The sequence below is a fragment of the Papilio machaon genome, chromosome 28, assembly GCF_912999745.1.
Source record: "Papilio machaon chromosome 28, ilPapMach1.1, whole genome shotgun sequence".
NCBI classification, from domain to species: Eukaryota; Metazoa; Arthropoda; class Insecta; order Lepidoptera; family Papilionidae; genus Papilio; species Papilio machaon.
The window spans coordinates 1,156,786-1,174,065 of NC_060013.1; the positions used below are offsets into that span (position 1 = coordinate 1,156,786).

General features: G+C 32.9%; 1 protein-coding gene across 2 annotated transcripts; it reads right to left on the reverse strand.

Annotated features, from left to right (window-relative positions):
- LOC106709362 lies at nt 1-10,448 on the reverse strand. Of its 2 annotated transcripts, none has more exons than XM_045685040.1 (9): nt 10,284-10,448; nt 8,972-9,114; nt 8,035-8,099; nt 6,074-6,229; nt 2,775-2,860; nt 1,775-1,857; nt 1,432-1,524; nt 975-1,065; nt 1-291 (listed from the first exon to the last, which is right to left on the reverse strand). In XM_045685040.1, the coding sequence occupies exons 2-9, from the start codon at nt 9,104-9,106 to the stop codon at nt 164-166; spliced, it is 837 nt and encodes a 278-aa protein (XP_045540996.1). In that variant the 5' UTR covers nt 9,107-9,114; nt 10,284-10,448; the 3' UTR covers nt 1-163. The 2 variants fall into 2 exon arrangements, with proteins under 2 accessions (XP_045540996.1, XP_045540995.1); XM_045685039.1 differs by having other exon boundaries at nt 6,074-6,232.
- Between the last annotated feature and the right edge of the window lie 6,832 nt (nt 10,449-17,280).

Genomic DNA, 17,280 nt, shown 5'->3' on the forward strand with positions numbered 1-17,280 from the left:
AACTTATTCCAACACTTAGTTAACATATTTGACAGAAAAGGTAATCTTATAGTTGGTGGGATGTCGATTTAGAAGCTTAAGGTAAACTACACAGTTAACACCTTATTCCAGTTGATATCAAGATGTAAGGTAATCAATCTAGTTATTGGCTACCCAAATAGATCTAGAAAGGTGCTCCTTCATCTAGGGTATGCAGCCAGTTGAAAATCATCATATTACGCTCGTATTTGGACAGTGGACGTCCACGTTCGCGCTCCAAGTCCGCAGCAGTCAGCACCAGATGTGCCGTCTCTAATAAATTGAGAAATAGCAAAAAAAAAAATGAATAAGACCTGATTTTTTTAACAAAATTTCAAGCTGAAACACCTCTCTCTTTATCACCAAGAGTTTTAACTTCCGAAAGACTAACAAAAAATTGTTTTACAAGATTTAAGAGATAGACCACAAAATTCGACTATAATGTCACTTGATTGATGTCATGTGAGAGAGTGTCGTAATTACTCAAATAATAAGTTAAATACTACAAAACATTAAATTTCTAGGCTAAAATGGTAATTCTAATGCCGTCTCTGAAAAAAATGTTGTACTAAATTTTAGGCCAATGTGGCATTGACCATTTAGAGCAGGTTAATTCAAATCAGTGCTGAAAAATGTCTAAAATGTAAGGGATTATGTGTCACAAATGCCGCAACAGTGGAACTCTATAACTGTTACTAATTCACTAAACACTAGGGCAGTGTTTCCCAAAGTGGGCGATAACGCCCTCTTGGACGCATTTGAAACCTAGGAGGGGGCGATAAGAGGCCCAAAAAATGGGGGGCATTGAACTTAATTGGAGTAATGAAATTATGGTTTTAGGGATGAATAAAAATTAGGGCGATCTGAAATATAATTGATTTTCAAAGGGGGCGGTGAAAGAAATAAGTTTGACAATCACTCCACTAGGGTAACTACATTAGTTATTGACCACTTACCAGGATGCAGTAGACGTGTGTTAGGTCTAACAGTTGGTGCAGCCAGACTGTTGCCTGTGTTGCGTCCAGCAGCTGATGCTGCGGCCGCTTGCTGTAGAAAATAATCTTTAAAACTACCCTCACCTATTAAAAATAAACAACTACAAGAATACTCTACTTTAAGGTGATTTGCCTATTTCATCGGTTAGACATGATTTAAGCGACCAAAACTGTAGATTACGGTTAAATGACATAAAATAACGTTAGAATTATAATATACTAGCTCTCACCTGCGACTTTGTCTACGCACAAGAAAACTTAATAAGTAACCTATGTATTTTATTCACATTACGTTCTACATCTATGCCAAATTCTAAGTTCTGTAGAACTGTTTTGGAGATATCTTCAAACAAACATCCATCCATCCATATTAGTAAGATGTTATGAAGACCGGATTCTAAACTGTAAATTAACTTACCTCGAGTCTATCCAAATTGAATTCGGACTGAGACATTCTTTCTAACGCCCGGTAAGTAGTCAGTAGACGTTTCTTTATGTAGTTCTGACGTACCTGCAATATGTGTATGAATGTGTAAATCACTAATTGGTCCGTTTAACTGCCAACTAAGACCTAGGTAGTGTAGAAAGGGATAGAAAGAGATGCCGCAGATTTGCGAATTACACAGTTACTTAACCAGTTAACTTCCCTTGAAGGAATAATAAAAAACGAAGGAGCTGTAGAAATCTCACTCAAGGTATAAGAGATAAATCTACTGCCTATACTTCTGGATTAAGGGCGTGAGTAATGTTGTTGAAATTACTTTTTTATTATCGCTGGGCTGAGGGCGCGGTGTGAGATGTGATGGGTGAGCTCGCTGCGGAGACGGCAGTTGAGATCCGCCCACTGGAATACCACAACATCTTCCAATTGTCACTGACTCATGTCATTTATTTTGAAACAATCATGAAAATCAGTGTTTCAAGTCTGTGATTATAGTCTTACTAGTTTTAGACTGGGACTCTGTCCGAGCGGCATTCGAAAAAAACTTAATAAATAGCCTATGTGTTCTGCCAGACTATGTTCTACATCTGTCACATTTAATCAAGATCAGTTTAGCCGTTTTGGAGATACCTTCAAACAAACATCCATCCATCTAAATCAGGGATCCCCAAACTATTTTGGACAAGTGACCCCTGTTCTAAAATGAACTGTTACTTCAGACACAAATGGTCAAACTAATTAATTTTAAGATCAATTATTATTATATTAATTCTGACTTAGGTCAATTGAAGATAGAGTGAGAATTAGCAATACTTTACGTTCGATACCACTTTGGGAATCCCTGATCTAAACATTCGTATTTATAATATTAGTAAGTAAGACCAATTTAGATGAAATAAACGTTGCAATTGAATTGATAATATTTCATAACAACATTCAAAATGCTAAGTTATAATATAATTAACCAAAGTATTAATAATTTAATATTAAGTAAGAGCGTCGTTGGTTCAGAGGTTAAGCACTTGACTTGCAATCTGCAAGTCCTGGGTTCGAATCCCCCCATGTACCAATGTATTTTTCGATTTTCGATGTACATATGTACATTTATCCGACGTTCTTACGATAAAGGAAAACATCGTGATGCACATATCTGAGAAGAAATTCAATAATATGTGTTTAGTCAAGCCGCACTGGGCCAGCGTGGTTGACTATGGTCTAGTCACTCCTAACTTGAGGTAGGCTCCGAGCCCCTCGGTGGGGACGTACAGTGAGCTGATGATGATGATGATGAATTATTTGATAATCATGTTACAACATACCGGCGACCCAAGTGCTGCAAGAACGAGATGCTGCGTTCATTGTGAGAGCCTCCAGAGCAGCGCACAAACCTACCTCCGAAGTAGCGCTGTAAATATGTTACAGCTATTGTACATTTCATACATCTTTCCCAATAGAAATATCGTTTACTTGTGTATATGTTTATGTGTATATATACAAAGAGAGAACGCCACACATATAACATAATGTATGAACCATTATTTAGCAAAAAATTGAAAACACAAATTAAAAAGTAAACTAAAGTCTCTGACCCATCCATGACAGGGTACCACGGGAAAAATTCTTACGAGTCAAAACACAATGTAAGATGTACGTATGAGAAGAGGAATGACAAATTAAATTACCAACAATCAAAGGTGGGCATTAACTCGTTAATCCGTTAATCGTTAATTAACGAAGTTAACATTTTCCTTAACGGATTAACTTTTAAGTTAAATTCAAAAAGTGTTAACGCTCTTGTTAACTTCCGTTAAATTCTACTTCCGTTAATTTAGTCCGTTAATTGTTATAATAGACACTTATTGACGTGTTGTCATTTTATTTAAAATAAGCAACAGGCTACATTCGTAAGCTCGGCGACCGTCAGCGAGTCGAATGGTGAACGAGAACGAGCGAGTGTGATGCATGTTATACAAATACAATACACCGAGCGGCCGGGATAGACGTGATCAAAAGAGTACCACAGAATCCTTGTTCGAAAATAATGACGATTTAAACCAACTTACCTCTATCAAATATTGCGAAGTTTAGGCGCTAGACACCTTCAAAGTTTATTAATTATTTCACATTTACACAAATATCTCGAAAAGTCTTTATTACATTTTATTCACATTAAAACTGGTTTTCATTTATTTAACATCACTTTTTTTAGAACAAGACTTTGTTATAAAATCAACATAAGGTTCGAAAACACTTTACTCTTAATACAATAATTGTTATACGTGAGACGCAAAATCTATTAAAAAAGATAAACTCTGCGTTGAATAGCAATCAAAATAATCGAGTTTGCATTACTCTTCAACGTCGTACCTAAAATACAACTAAACTTTGTTGCAGACAAAAATGTTTATTTTAATGTTGGAGTTTAAAGACAACAAAAAATATAAAAAAAAATAGTTTATGGTTCATTTGAAAAAGCGTACAAATAGGATTTATTTGTCATTGCGTAGATAAGAAACAAACAATGAAAAATAAATTTAAGAATTCGAAAGACGAAATGTGCACGCAATAAACATTCCTCAAAAACAAAAGGGATTTAGGTGTTTATTACCGTCGTTTGTTTTTTTGGGGCTTCTTCATAGTCAACGAAAAATAATTTTAACAACAACAAAAATATGAACAAAGGATCAAATGGACAGCCGCACAGAGAATGCGATAACGAACTCGATGGATTTATGGCCCCAACCCTTCTAATGGTCGGGGATGCACGTGCGCTGCGCAAAGACTATAGCGAAAGTATTAGAAGTATAGAAAAAGTATACGACAAAACGAGAAAGAATGAGGAAAAAGATAAAATAATTATGTTAGTGAAATAATGTTAAACTGTGTTATACTAAATTTAATATATGAAATGTCGCCACAAGTGACCTTTACAAAAAGACATCGATTTTTTTACGTATATCGAAAGTTTATTTTAAAATTAATCGAATGTCGTTGAAAATAATTCAAAAAATATTCTTACTAATTAACTACAACGATTTTATAGGTGATAAGAAAGAGAGAAGACATCACCCGCGATCGGTTATTTTCGTTATGTCGTGTAACTTATGCTCTATACACTGAGAGTAATTTAACTTGTTTTAACATATAACAATAGATCGGACGATAGATCATTAGATGATAGAAGTTATCGAAGGGATCTCAGTTGTATAGTTTGATGTGTTGAGATGTATCACTGGATTGGTTATATAGTTTATTTATCAATGTTTTAATAAGTTTCCTCTGATGTTAGAAGTTTTATTAATAAATCTACATTAATAAATAAAAAGTACGTAAAAAATGATGTCTGTTCGTGGGCCCTTAGCTAAAATAAAATAAAAAAATATTACCAAATTATACATAAAATTAAATGTTCAGTTGTTGGAGTATGAGCAAATGAATATCCGGGTGCAAATAGTAACAGATAAATGTAAATACTGCACAAAAGTTTTGATTGTTTTCTTTTGAATATTATCACATGTCTTACTGTTTAATAGAAAATTTATGTTGTCTAAATTTAGTTAGCTCTCTAATTCCGTGACATCGGATTGTCGATAAAAAAATTGACTGAAAAAGTCAATTGACCATCATTGTCAGTGTAGTATATAAGTGTGTGTAACTATAGTGCATGCTATGTCATTATTATGGTACAGGCATTAGTACATCGCTTCTATTGTCTAAATTATATTTTAATATATTATAGAACTAAACTATAGATAGGATTAGCGATCGCCCGAGATTTCGTAAGCGCAGTAAAAAAAAAAGCCTAAGTTCTATTGAAAGTCTCGACAAAATCGGTCCATACGATTCGGAGATTATTCGTATGACCGTTTCCCGCTTGCGCCTTATACTCGTAATATAAACAAAAATTAACTTTAACTGTTAACTTTAACTTGCGTTAAATTTTCGTAAATTAAACGCTTTAACGATTAACGAAGTTAAATTTTTATTTAACGAATTAACGATTAACGAAGTTAACTTTTTGATTAACTGTGCCCACCTATGCCAACAATGTATATCTCGGTTTTGGAATTTTTTTATCTCATAAGGTGGCAAATGAGTAAGCGGCTACCCGAATTCGCTGAAATAGCGAAGCGATCGCTACCCATAGACATACGTAATTGCAAATGCATTGTCTACCTTTAATCGACGGAGGATGAGACGCACAAAAAGATGTTTCCCCTTCCTGTGCATCCCCTCCTCCATCAAATCCAGTTCCGTGGTCTAAAATGAGTCCTCCATCAGCACACTCATCAGACTGTACTTGGAATTACTTCCACTTGACGTCTGTCTGTGAGGTCGTGGTATTTCACTGAGCGAGGACAATTCGTGCAACAGATCTTGTTGACGTCTACCAATATGAAAATATTCAACCTATAATGTGTTTTTAGACATATCGTTGGTTTTTGAAACCAAAAACCCTGTAAAAAAACACATTTTACAAACAATTTGTTCTATAAAAGTAATTTGGTCTCAGAAACCAACGGTTAAAATAACTGCGAATAAAAAAAGAAAATGTATGACAGTGTATGATGATTTATGTATGAATTGATAGTGCTGTAAGGTATTAAAGGTGTTTCACCTCCTGGGTGGTGGTGGGTTGTGCACTTGACATACATCAGCCGCACTGAATGAGCGACGTAGACCGAGCTGTGCGCACAATGCTGCACAACCAGCCAACACCTCGCGACATGCATCCCCACTCTCACCAGATGCCAGTGGCAGTGTTGCTGATGATCTTCTAGACCAAATTGACATTTTAAAACTTTAATCTGACTAAATCTGTATTAATAATAATGAGTGTCGATGGACCATATCTATCTTGTTTACCCTACTCACCAATTTCTTATAATAAAATGGATACTCTTAAATTGACATTTTAAAACTTTAATCTGACTAAATCAGTATTAATAATAATGAGTTTTGATGGACCATATCTATCTTGTTTACCCTAGTCACCAATTTCTTATAATAAAAATGGATACTCTTAAATTGACATTTTAAAACTTTAATCAGACTAAATCTGTATTAATCAGCTATGCGGACGATATGGTGCTGCTGAGTCCTTCGGCCGCCGCTCTGAGACGACTGATCTTTATATGTGAGGAATATGCCAGTGCTCATGGCCTCATCTACAATGTCCGCAAGAGCGAGCTAATGGTATTCCAAGCCAGGGGTCGCAAGATAGAACATGTTCCTCCTATCAAATTAAATGATATTGCCTTACTAAAGGTGTCGTCCTTCAAATATCTCGGACATGTCGTAACTGAGGACATGAAGGACGACAACGACATTGAAAGAGAGCGAAGGGCGATGGCTGTCCGCTGTAACATGCTGGCTCGCAGATTCTCGCGATGTAGTACAGATGTTAAAATCATGCTCTTTAAGACGTATTGCCAAACTTTGTACACGTGTAATCTGTGGGTTAGCTACACGCAGCGGGCTCTCAGCGCCCTTCGTGTACAATACAACAATAGCCTTAGGATGCTGCTGGGGCTTCCCCGCCACTGTAGCGCATCCGAGATGTTTGCGCATGCGCACACTGACGGCTTTAACGCCGTGCTGCGCAAACGGATAGCGTCGCTTTTACGCAGAGTGCGGGACAGCCCCAACAAGATACTAAGAGGCCTTGGAGACAGGTTTGACTGCCCGATTGTGCGACACTGGGTGCGTGCACACGTCCACAAGACCGGCGACAGACTGTCTTAATTATTAGCATCTTAGTATTTATGCGGGTGTAATATTATTCCTAAAATTAATGTAATATTTTTATTATTTCTTTTTCCAATATGTGTTACCCAATTGTTACACGAAATAAATAAATAAATAAAAATAAAATAAAATAATAATAATGAGTGTCGATGGACCATATCTATCTTGTTTACCCTACTCACCAATTTCTTATAATAAAATGGATACTCTTAAATTGACATTTTAAAACTTTAATCTGACTAAATCAGTATTAATAATAATGAGTTTTGATGGACCATATCTATCTTGTTTACCCTAGTCACCAATTTCTTATAATAAAAATGGATACTCTTAAATTGACATTTTAAAACTTTAATCAGACTAAATCTGTATTAATAATAATGAGTGTCGATGGACCATATCTATCTTGTTTACCCTACTCATCAATTTCTTATAATAAAAATGGATACTCTTTCTGTCTGTCTAGAGAAGATGTACAGGAAGAGTATTTTGATTGAATGATTGCATACCTTGAGTAGACATTCAGAAGGTAGGAATTTCACCTCCCCTTCCCATCCTTTCCTTATTAGAAAAGGGGTGGGAAGGGAAAGAGGACTAAAATTAGGCCTCCGGCACCACACTCATCAGACTGTACTTGGAATTACTTCAACTTGACATCTGTCTTCTGTGTGGTCGTGGTATTTCACTGAGCGAGGACAATTCGTGCAACTGATGTTGTTGTTGCTGCCGTCTACCATTGTTAACATACTTGTGCTTTCATACAACAATAGAAAGACTTGACAAACATCTTTTTAGTTTGATATTTGTATTACTTGTGGAAGAGATACTCACTTAGAAGCTTTGCCATCTGGATTAGGACTTGCCACTCTGATGGACGGATCTGGGCCTTGGCCCGCCTGGAAAAATAACAACATGTGTTGTTAAAACATATCAAATAGTATACACAATGTCAACAACAGTTTTGAGTTGTAATTTTTTCAGGTTTGATCCGCAATCTTCGGGTCTGCATAGTGTTTACAAGCTTGGTATACTTAAATGTTAGAACGTAAATCTACACTTATTGAATATTAGTTATCGCCCGCGACTCTGTCCGCGCGGAATTAAAATAACTTAGTAGGTAACTTATGTGTTCTTCCAGATTATGTTCTACATCTGTGCCAAATTTCATCAAGATCTGTTAAGTCGTTTCGAAGATACCTTCAAACAAACATCCATCCATCCATCCATTCATCCAAACATTCGCATTTATAATATTAGTAAGATTAGTGGTCATCTGCAATCATCAGCGCAAAAAAGCAGCATATGCTTGCATGCATCAGCTATCTTCCCGTCAAAGTCCCGTCAAAATTTGTCCAGCCGTTCCTTACCAGGAATGTGATCTTACAGACAGACATACAGAAAATAAATTTAAAACTAATTTTTCGGTAGCAGCAATGATTTTTCGACATAACATACAGACACTCCAATTTTGAATATGTATAGATTGGCATCGGTGGCTCAGGGGTTAAGCACTTGACTTGCAATCTGCAGGTCCTGGGTTCGAATCCCGCCATGTACCAATGTGTTTTTCGAGTTACATATGTACATTTATCCGACGTTCTTACGGTGAAGGAAAACATTTTGATGCTGCACATATCTGAGAAGAAATTCAATGATATGTGTGAAGTCAACCCGCACTGTGTCAGCGTGGTTGAATATGGCCAAGTCACCCCTAACTTGATGATGTATAGATTGGAAGACTTATAATAAATAAAATGTCAGTCCTCACCTTGCATGCCAGCATACGTAGCACTCTGGCATCTGAGGCAGCTGACGACACACTGAACAACGATAAATCTGTTGTTACAGATTCGTGTGACGGCGATCGCGCCACGCCCGCGCCTCGCCACGTCTCCGTACACATCTCCAATACTGAAATATAACAAATTAATTTACAGTAGACCCAAAATAATTCGGACACTGTCTAATCCAACTACCATTGTAATCTAACACATCCATATTCATACTACAATGCTTGATCAATAATATTGATTTGTATGCGTAATTTTTGATTTTTTTAATATATATTTAAATACTAGCTGTCGTTGACTCCCTCCGTGCGAAATTTAAAAAAAACGTAATAAGTAGCCTATGTGTTCTTCCAGACTATGTTTTACTTCTGTGCCAAATTTCATCAAGATCTGTTGAGTTGTTCCTGAGATATCTTCAAACAAACATCCATCTATCTCAGTGTTTCCCAAAGTGGGCGATAACACCCCCTTGGAGGCGTTTGAAACCTAAGAGGGGGCGATAAGAGGCCCAAAAAAGGGGCGGCATTGAAATTAATTAAAGTAATGAAATTGTGGTTTTTAAGTTTTAGGGCTGAATAAAAATTAGGGGCGCTCTGAAATATAATTGATTTTCAAAAGGGGCGGTGAAAGAAATAAGTTTGACAATCACTGATCTATCTAAACATTCGCATTTATAGTATTAGTAAAATATTTGTTTTTACACAATTAATACCTAATGTAGTTATTATTATTACTTCAGAGGATAATACTTTGAATCTATATTTAATCTCTAATTTGTTGGATTACAACATACTGTGTTGTAAAACAGTCTAAACTATAGGGTGTTTTCAGCAGTACTCTGTAATCTGACAAATAGAATATTTCAACATTGATTATTGCAGGGTATTAGTGCAGGGTACTGTATTGTTTTGTAAAAGTTGAGATAGTAGGAATTGGCCACCTGAACTCGCTAAAGGGAAGGGACTGCCCATATATGTCTAAAACAAATTAAAAAAATTTATGGACAGAGAAGAGGATATTTCCCCGTCCTGCGTCTCCTCCCCAGTCTGTCTGTCTGTTTTTACTATCCGAAATAAACTTTTTATTGAGATATTTCCTTTGACACCATTAGAAAAAATCGTCAACATATGTTGGTGATTAATAAAAGATAGCTTATTAATAAAGAAAGGGAAAAATATGTACAGTAAAATAACAGTTGTGATAATAAGATTAATATTTTATTTCCAAAGTTATTTCAATAAATATTAAATATGCCGGAAGAATTGGCAATATCAACAAACAAAAACATACCGCTTGTTTTGGAATCCACGACGAAAACTGTTAAACGAAGCACTTAATTAATAATGTAAATATTTAGGGAAGTATAAATTATAGTTACTTATTAGTTAATAATGGCGTTATTCAGAGAAAATATATTTAAAACAATATTAAATAACATCTATTTTCTCGGTTTCTGCGCCGACATGGATATCTGCCAAAATGAAAACTGCATTTGCGTTTAAATCTCAATATATTCCCAAGCTTAACACAGAAAAATCTATTTTTTAAAAGTAATCAATTTATTTCTTAATTAATAATAAATAATAGAGGAAAATTTATGTAATAGAGATAAATTTAAATGTCAGAGTTTTAAATTTTATCTTTTTAACAAAACAATTCATATTAAAGCTAAAACGCCAGGATTTTGAATTGGTTTTCGAACGGACTTGATGGAGTATTAAGTTTGACAAAGCCAAAAATAGCCGTCGTTGAAAGAAATTAATTTTAAAGCTGATAATATTATCATATGAAACTAAATTTCTAATTTTTTAAAAGAAAATTAGTTTTTATTAAAATTCTAGTGCCTCCGAAAATAAACAGTTTTATTATATTTTTTCTTTTGCTATAAACCAATATTACATCACAGAGACATCTATTTAATTATTTTAAAAGCATTTAATTCAAACAAAATGATATAGATGTCGCACCTTCCCAACATTGGCTCACATCAAAAATGTACAATTATCAACTTAACGAATATAATTCCACCTTTTAAATGTTTGAATAGTTATTTTATATATAAAAATCTTATTAATGGTTTATTTTATTCAATTGTACTTAACTATAACTATATACTTTACTTATAGCCAACTTATATGGATTGTACATAATCAAGTATGTTACAGCGATATCGCTGTGAATATTTTATCATTACTCTGTGTATGTTGTTCTAGTGTCGCAGTAAATGCAAATAATCTGTTACAAGTCAATTCATCTAGACAAAATACTTTTCTATAGAAAATTTAAATGTCTTGAACGACTCAAGAAAAACTGACCGCCCGCTTCTACCTTACAAAACTTTAACTTGTAGTAGAGGCAACCACATACATGTTACGTATGCAATATTGTTGTAGCAGTATACAATATATGTAGTACCTTACACTATTTCTAAACCTTTTAAATAATATAAATAATTTTAGATTTATTGTAACAGAAACAAGCAACTAGTCAGAGAAGTGGGCTGGATGAATATAAAATTGATCAATTTCACACAGTGATAGCTACATCACAATATAAGGTAACCGTGTATAGGAAGATAACGCTCATGTTTACGTAGGTCCGGCTAATGGTAGACAAATTGTTGTGTTTGTTTGTTCGTATTGTATTTACGTAATCACGATAGATCGATTCTTTTTTATTGCATGTCAATAGCTAAATAATAATAATGAATTTTTATATTGCTCACAACGCTTTCAAGTTCAAAGAAATCTGATTAAAGAGGGCTTGGTTAATGATCATTTTTGTTAAATAATGACAAAATAAATATGTTTGCTTTATTCCTTGTATAGTGCACGCCATGACGACAAACTAATTTTATTTAAAAACTATATTCTAGAATTATTTTTCAACAAAAATAAGTTTAAAATTAAAAAAAAAACTTTGGACAAAGCAGTACGCATAGAGTTTCCTTTGTCCTTGAACGACTACAAAAAAACCTTATCGTTTAATGTCAATAACTCAAGCCGATGTTACCTTTGTATTTCTTTTTTATAGCTGAATAAAATAGCGGTTTTAATTATTTCAAATTGTTTTTGAAGTGTTTTATTTCTTTAAAGGGAATATAGAGAATAGTTGCTATTTGTTTATTTTAAAGCAAAGGAATTTGTTTATGTTAATTTTAGACAATAGCATATTAAATTACGTATAGATTCTGACACAATAAAATTCTAAGAAACGAGACACGTCAAAGCGTAGAATGATTATTTCAACAAGAATTCTTTGATTTTCTCAGTATCATTGTTTTATTTACTATCTCTTAACTTAAATTAATTTAACCTTGTTATGTCTTTTGTCATTTAATTTTAAAAGAATATTTCAAATGCAAATATAAAATGGCTGTCTTTAAAAATTAGTAAGTTTTTATATTAACAAAGCTAAAATCATGTTTTGGAGTAAATAATACATTCTTTTTTTCATAACTAGTTGGCCGGAAACAATGATGCAACATTTTATGACGCTGTGTGACGAAAACAAAATGGCGGATGTCGCTTTCACAACTCGATTTTTGATCTTGAAATCTTGATTCGATCACGCAGTTATTTTGACCGTGTACTTACGTTAATGATATCAATTAATTTAACCTGCTAACGGATTTTAATATTTATTAGGTTAGGTTTTGTAATGTGAGTTTTTTTTAAGTATAATTATAGAATCCAATTGTGAGAGTGAGAACGGTTTAGGCGTTATTGTAATCCTAGAGAGATGTTCAAATGAAATAATTTAATATTTTTTCATTGAATACTTTCATTTGTTAACTTACATTTATGTAAATCAGTTTTAATGATTATGTAATCAGAGTTTTGACGACAACCAAACCACTGATTTTATTTTTCACAAAATTATACCGGCATAATTTTTTTTTAAACTATATTAAGGTTGATTACGACTTAGCATTTATATATGTACATATTAATGAAATTGTAGCGTCCGTATTCATGATCGAAAAAATATATTTATATATTTCATAAACATGCTATATTTGCGGTGGGAATAACGAAAAAATATTTTTCGAATTTTTTCTATGTTTGCCACAAGGTCACTTTTGTTCCTGATAATCTCCGGAACGGTATGACCGATACATGCGGGAATGTTATAGGTTACTTATTTTAACTCTGCTCTGACAAAGTCGAGGACGACTACTATAATATTTGAAAATAGTTGTCAAAAATAATCAAAAAAGGAGTTTTTAATTACATATTTTTATAGTCTGTATTTCTAAAATGTATTGAATACTGGCTACTTATCGCTCCTAGAGGTACAATTTTAAAATTAAAAACTCAATGTACATGTTTGCGTGATTGTGTAAGTGTGCGCTTATATAACGAATGTGATGTGTATACAGTTTTTCTTGTGTGCGTTATCTCTTTGTAGGAGTATGGAAGATTGGATATGACTAGTTTAATCCGTTTTATTATTATTATTATCAAAATATTATTATTTAACTGTAAGTTTAAATTTAATAGTGTTTAGTTTATAAATAATTGATGAAAATTGTGATTATGAAACTTTTACTTACTTTAAAACTGTTTCGAGGTGTGAAAGGCTATTTGTTTTAAGCGACATTTTTTGCGATATTGACTTATATATATATTCAGAATCAGGGAATTTTTCTGATTCTGAATATATATATATATATATATATATATATATATATATATATATATATATAATATGAGTTTTTAACCTTAGAACTTTAATTCCGTGGTGTTATATAAATACATATTGTCATCCCTTTTTATCTCTTTTATATGATAGAGACAACAATATGCGTCAATACATGTGTTCCGCGACACGAAACCCACAGTAAGACCAACATTACAAAAATCCACAACGAAGTAATTTAACACCAAATATTTTTTTTAAATATAACTAAATGAGTATTTAGTGTCGTTAATCAATTAAATCTATGTACAATTTCAATAGTATATTATTCAATAAAATTTAGAAATGAAAATGCAAAATTTATTAATAAAAAATAAATTAAAAAAGTCTTATCCATATTATGTATTTTGTAAGCTCCGGTATTGTACACGATTGTAGCGCTCGTCGCTGCGGAATAGTGATGGGCAGATGATAAAAACTCAAAAGATATTAACTCGAGTTTTTATCCGAAATGGATAAAAACCCGTTTTTACCCATTTTTATCGGATATTTATCCAAAGCAGTGGATATTTATGTTTTTGTGAATCTAAAATTTATTTTATTGTACCAAAACACACGTATTTCTTTGTTTTCGCTTATCCTGCCCCCACTCCCATTATGCCTATGCCCAGCAGTGCCCAGATAATCGTCGTATGAACCGCACGAGCATCTAAGTGCCACTATAAGAGCTCATCTTAAGCTAGTATAATATTTGTTAATTAAATGCTTAAATTAATAACTTTTGTCGACTTCATATCATACGGTGTTAATGATATTCAAGGATACGAATTCTAAAATACGTTCCATACGAGTATTACCTAATATAATTATTCTTAAAAATGAAGCCAAGAATCATTTTTTTAAATCAAGACGAAGAACTAGAAGCAATGGGTTTTATTAACGAAATGGCATGTTTTTTGTATATAAAAGTTAGTAAGGCAGAGTTAGTTGCGTATAAGGCAAAGGAAGGATTTTGGCAAAAACCTTTTATCTGGAAAAGCGTCAACGAAGTAAGCACTTGGTGGAAAGGAATTGTTCTTTAACAAATTTAAATAAAGTTGCAATACACATACTTTCAGCACCATGTACTTCGGCCGCATCGGAACGATCTTTCAGTACACACGCACACATTCACAATAATAAAAGACATCGCTTGACTACAGAAAAAGCTGCAAAAATTACTTTAATTAAATATAATTGGAATATGTTTCATTAAATAGAAGAGAGTGAAAATTAAACGCAAGTTAAAGTTATTTGTTAAAAGTTAACCATACCAAAATTATACTGCTTTTGGGGCTGAGAGAAATAGGTAAAACAAGTGAAAAGAAGTGATCTCTTGATGTATTTTATAATATGCACGAATTGCACACACTTTTGTGAATTGAATTTACCATTTCACACTTACTATGACGACACTTGTTTCACGATACATTCTCGTAACACATTCATTTGATCTGTTCACACTTGATTATTTTGATTGCAATTGAACCTGGAGTCAGTTAGTGGTATTCGTACCTCAATTATTAGACTAAGTGTAAAAGTATAGATGCAGAAAAGTGTTTCCGATCCTTCTTTTGATTTTGTCATGTTGTTCACGTCTTTCCCGGACGCTCTGATGCATCAAACTTGCTAGCGAATTTCACATATTATTTCCATTATCAACTATAGTTTGTTCACAATTCGACTCGCTGATAGCCGCCGAACATAGCTGAACTTACGAGCGTGGCGTGTCGCGTTATTTTAACAAAATGACAGCACGTCTCCAAGTTTCTTATGTAACGATTCATCATCATCATCATCAACCTGCCCTTATCCCTATAGAGGGTCGGCACAGTATGTGTTACTCCTTCATACATCTCTTTCAGCAGTCATATCTGAATTTACCCCCTTCATACACATTTCCTCTTTTACACAATCCATCCATACTTTCTTTGGTCTTCCTCTACCTTTATAGCCATCCACATTCAATCTATTTACTTTTTTGTTTATATGAACATCATCCCTCCGCATAACATGACCAAACCACGCTAACCATCTGCTCCTCAATTTCTCGATGTAACGATTAACGGAGTAAATTATCGGGAGTTGAGTTTAACGGAAGTTAATAAAAGCGTTAACACTTTTTCAAGTTAACTTAAAAGTTAATCCGTTAAGCAAAATGTTAACTTCGTTATTTACGATTAACGAGTTAATGCCCACCTTTGATTAGATGCTTTTATTTGAACTACTTATTAATATTTTAAATATAGTTTCATAAATAGTTTTTTGTGCACTAATTATTATTATCATTGCTATCACATCACATTACTTTAGCATAAGTATTTTGTCAAATTTTAACATTAATATTACATACGAGGAGGTACCTAATAATTGCGCATTCAAAAGTTGTTTTTATCATTAAATTGATTAATAAAGCAAGTTAAATATAATTTTATTTTTGTTTTTCTTTTATTACAATCTCGTATATTCGAGAAATAACAAAGTTTATGTTAAATTACATTATTGAAATTGTAAATAGTTTTCATCCATGTTTTTGGATAAAAACTCGACAAAAAGATGGAAATTATGGGTATTTATCCATTTCGAGTTTTTACTCGGTTGAAATCCCAACACTACTGCGGAATGCAAACTAGCTCAGGGCTGTCACATGCGTTAATTTTATTTTAATACAAACTTTTCCTGCGACTCCTTGCGCATTGAATAAAAAAAAAGTAGCCTATGTGTTCTTTCAGAAAAATTCCATCGAGATCTTTTGAGCCGTAATAAGAAACATCCAGATTAACGCATTGATTGTAAGTAAGATTTTTGGGATTGAAGTTGTTTTAACTTAAGAGGAATATTATACCTGAGAATAGCCGTTTTACATTTGTATATATGTATCAATAAACTTTATTTATGTTAGGATTAAAAAACTTATAACTCACCTTATGCCTTGCAATTATTATTTTATTTGTAACAAATATTTGCGTTTATGTTTATTATACGTAACGTTTATGTCTTAATAATTAATATTATGTAAAATAAAAATGAAAAAAAAAGCATTTTAATCTTATACAATGTTTTCTATTTAATAATAATAATTAATATTAACTGGTAATAAAAACTACGAATATCAAATTAAATGTAAAAAAATTCATACAAATTAAATCAATAAAATGCCATCCAATATAAACAGCCCTGTTAATATTTACCACACAAACGCGCAACTGTAAACATGCACGCACACTAACGAACGTAACGAATTAGGGTCGAGACTATTTGAGTCCTAGCGGAAAGTGTATAACCTTTCATTACGTGTTATTATTATTATTATTACAAATTTTCAATGACAAAGAAACCGTTTGTAAATCTATATTAGTTTTGTTCTTATAACAATGTTAAGTAATCACGAATAAGGGAAAATAAATAAATATTTTTAAAAAGTAAACATTTAGATGATAGTAAATTTATGTTTTTTTTATAACTATTTTACAATATTTGTTAACGAAAACAGTCAGCTATGTTAATCCAAACTATATATTACAATGCAAATAATTTACATGTATTTAGTTATAACGTTTTCCATTAGAATCATTTGTTTTTTTTACTGTTCATGTATTCAGAAATG

What these genes read in the sequence shown, in the direction of transcription:
- LOC106709362 (XM_045685039.1), bottom strand. Translation starts at nt 9,106, where the DNA reads ATGTGTACGGAGACGTGGCGAGGCGCGGGCGTGGCGCGATCGCCGTCA. An exon ending in TTGCAGCACTTGGGTCGCCG is followed by an intron (nt 1,858 to 2,774) that starts GTATGTTGTAAC and finishes GTGGTATTCCAG; the next exon opens with TGGGCGGATCTCAACTGCCG. An exon ending in AGCCCAGCGATAATAAAAAA is followed by an intron (nt 1,525 to 1,774) that starts GTAATTTCAACA and finishes CACATATTGCAG; the next exon opens with GTACGTCAGAACTACATAAA.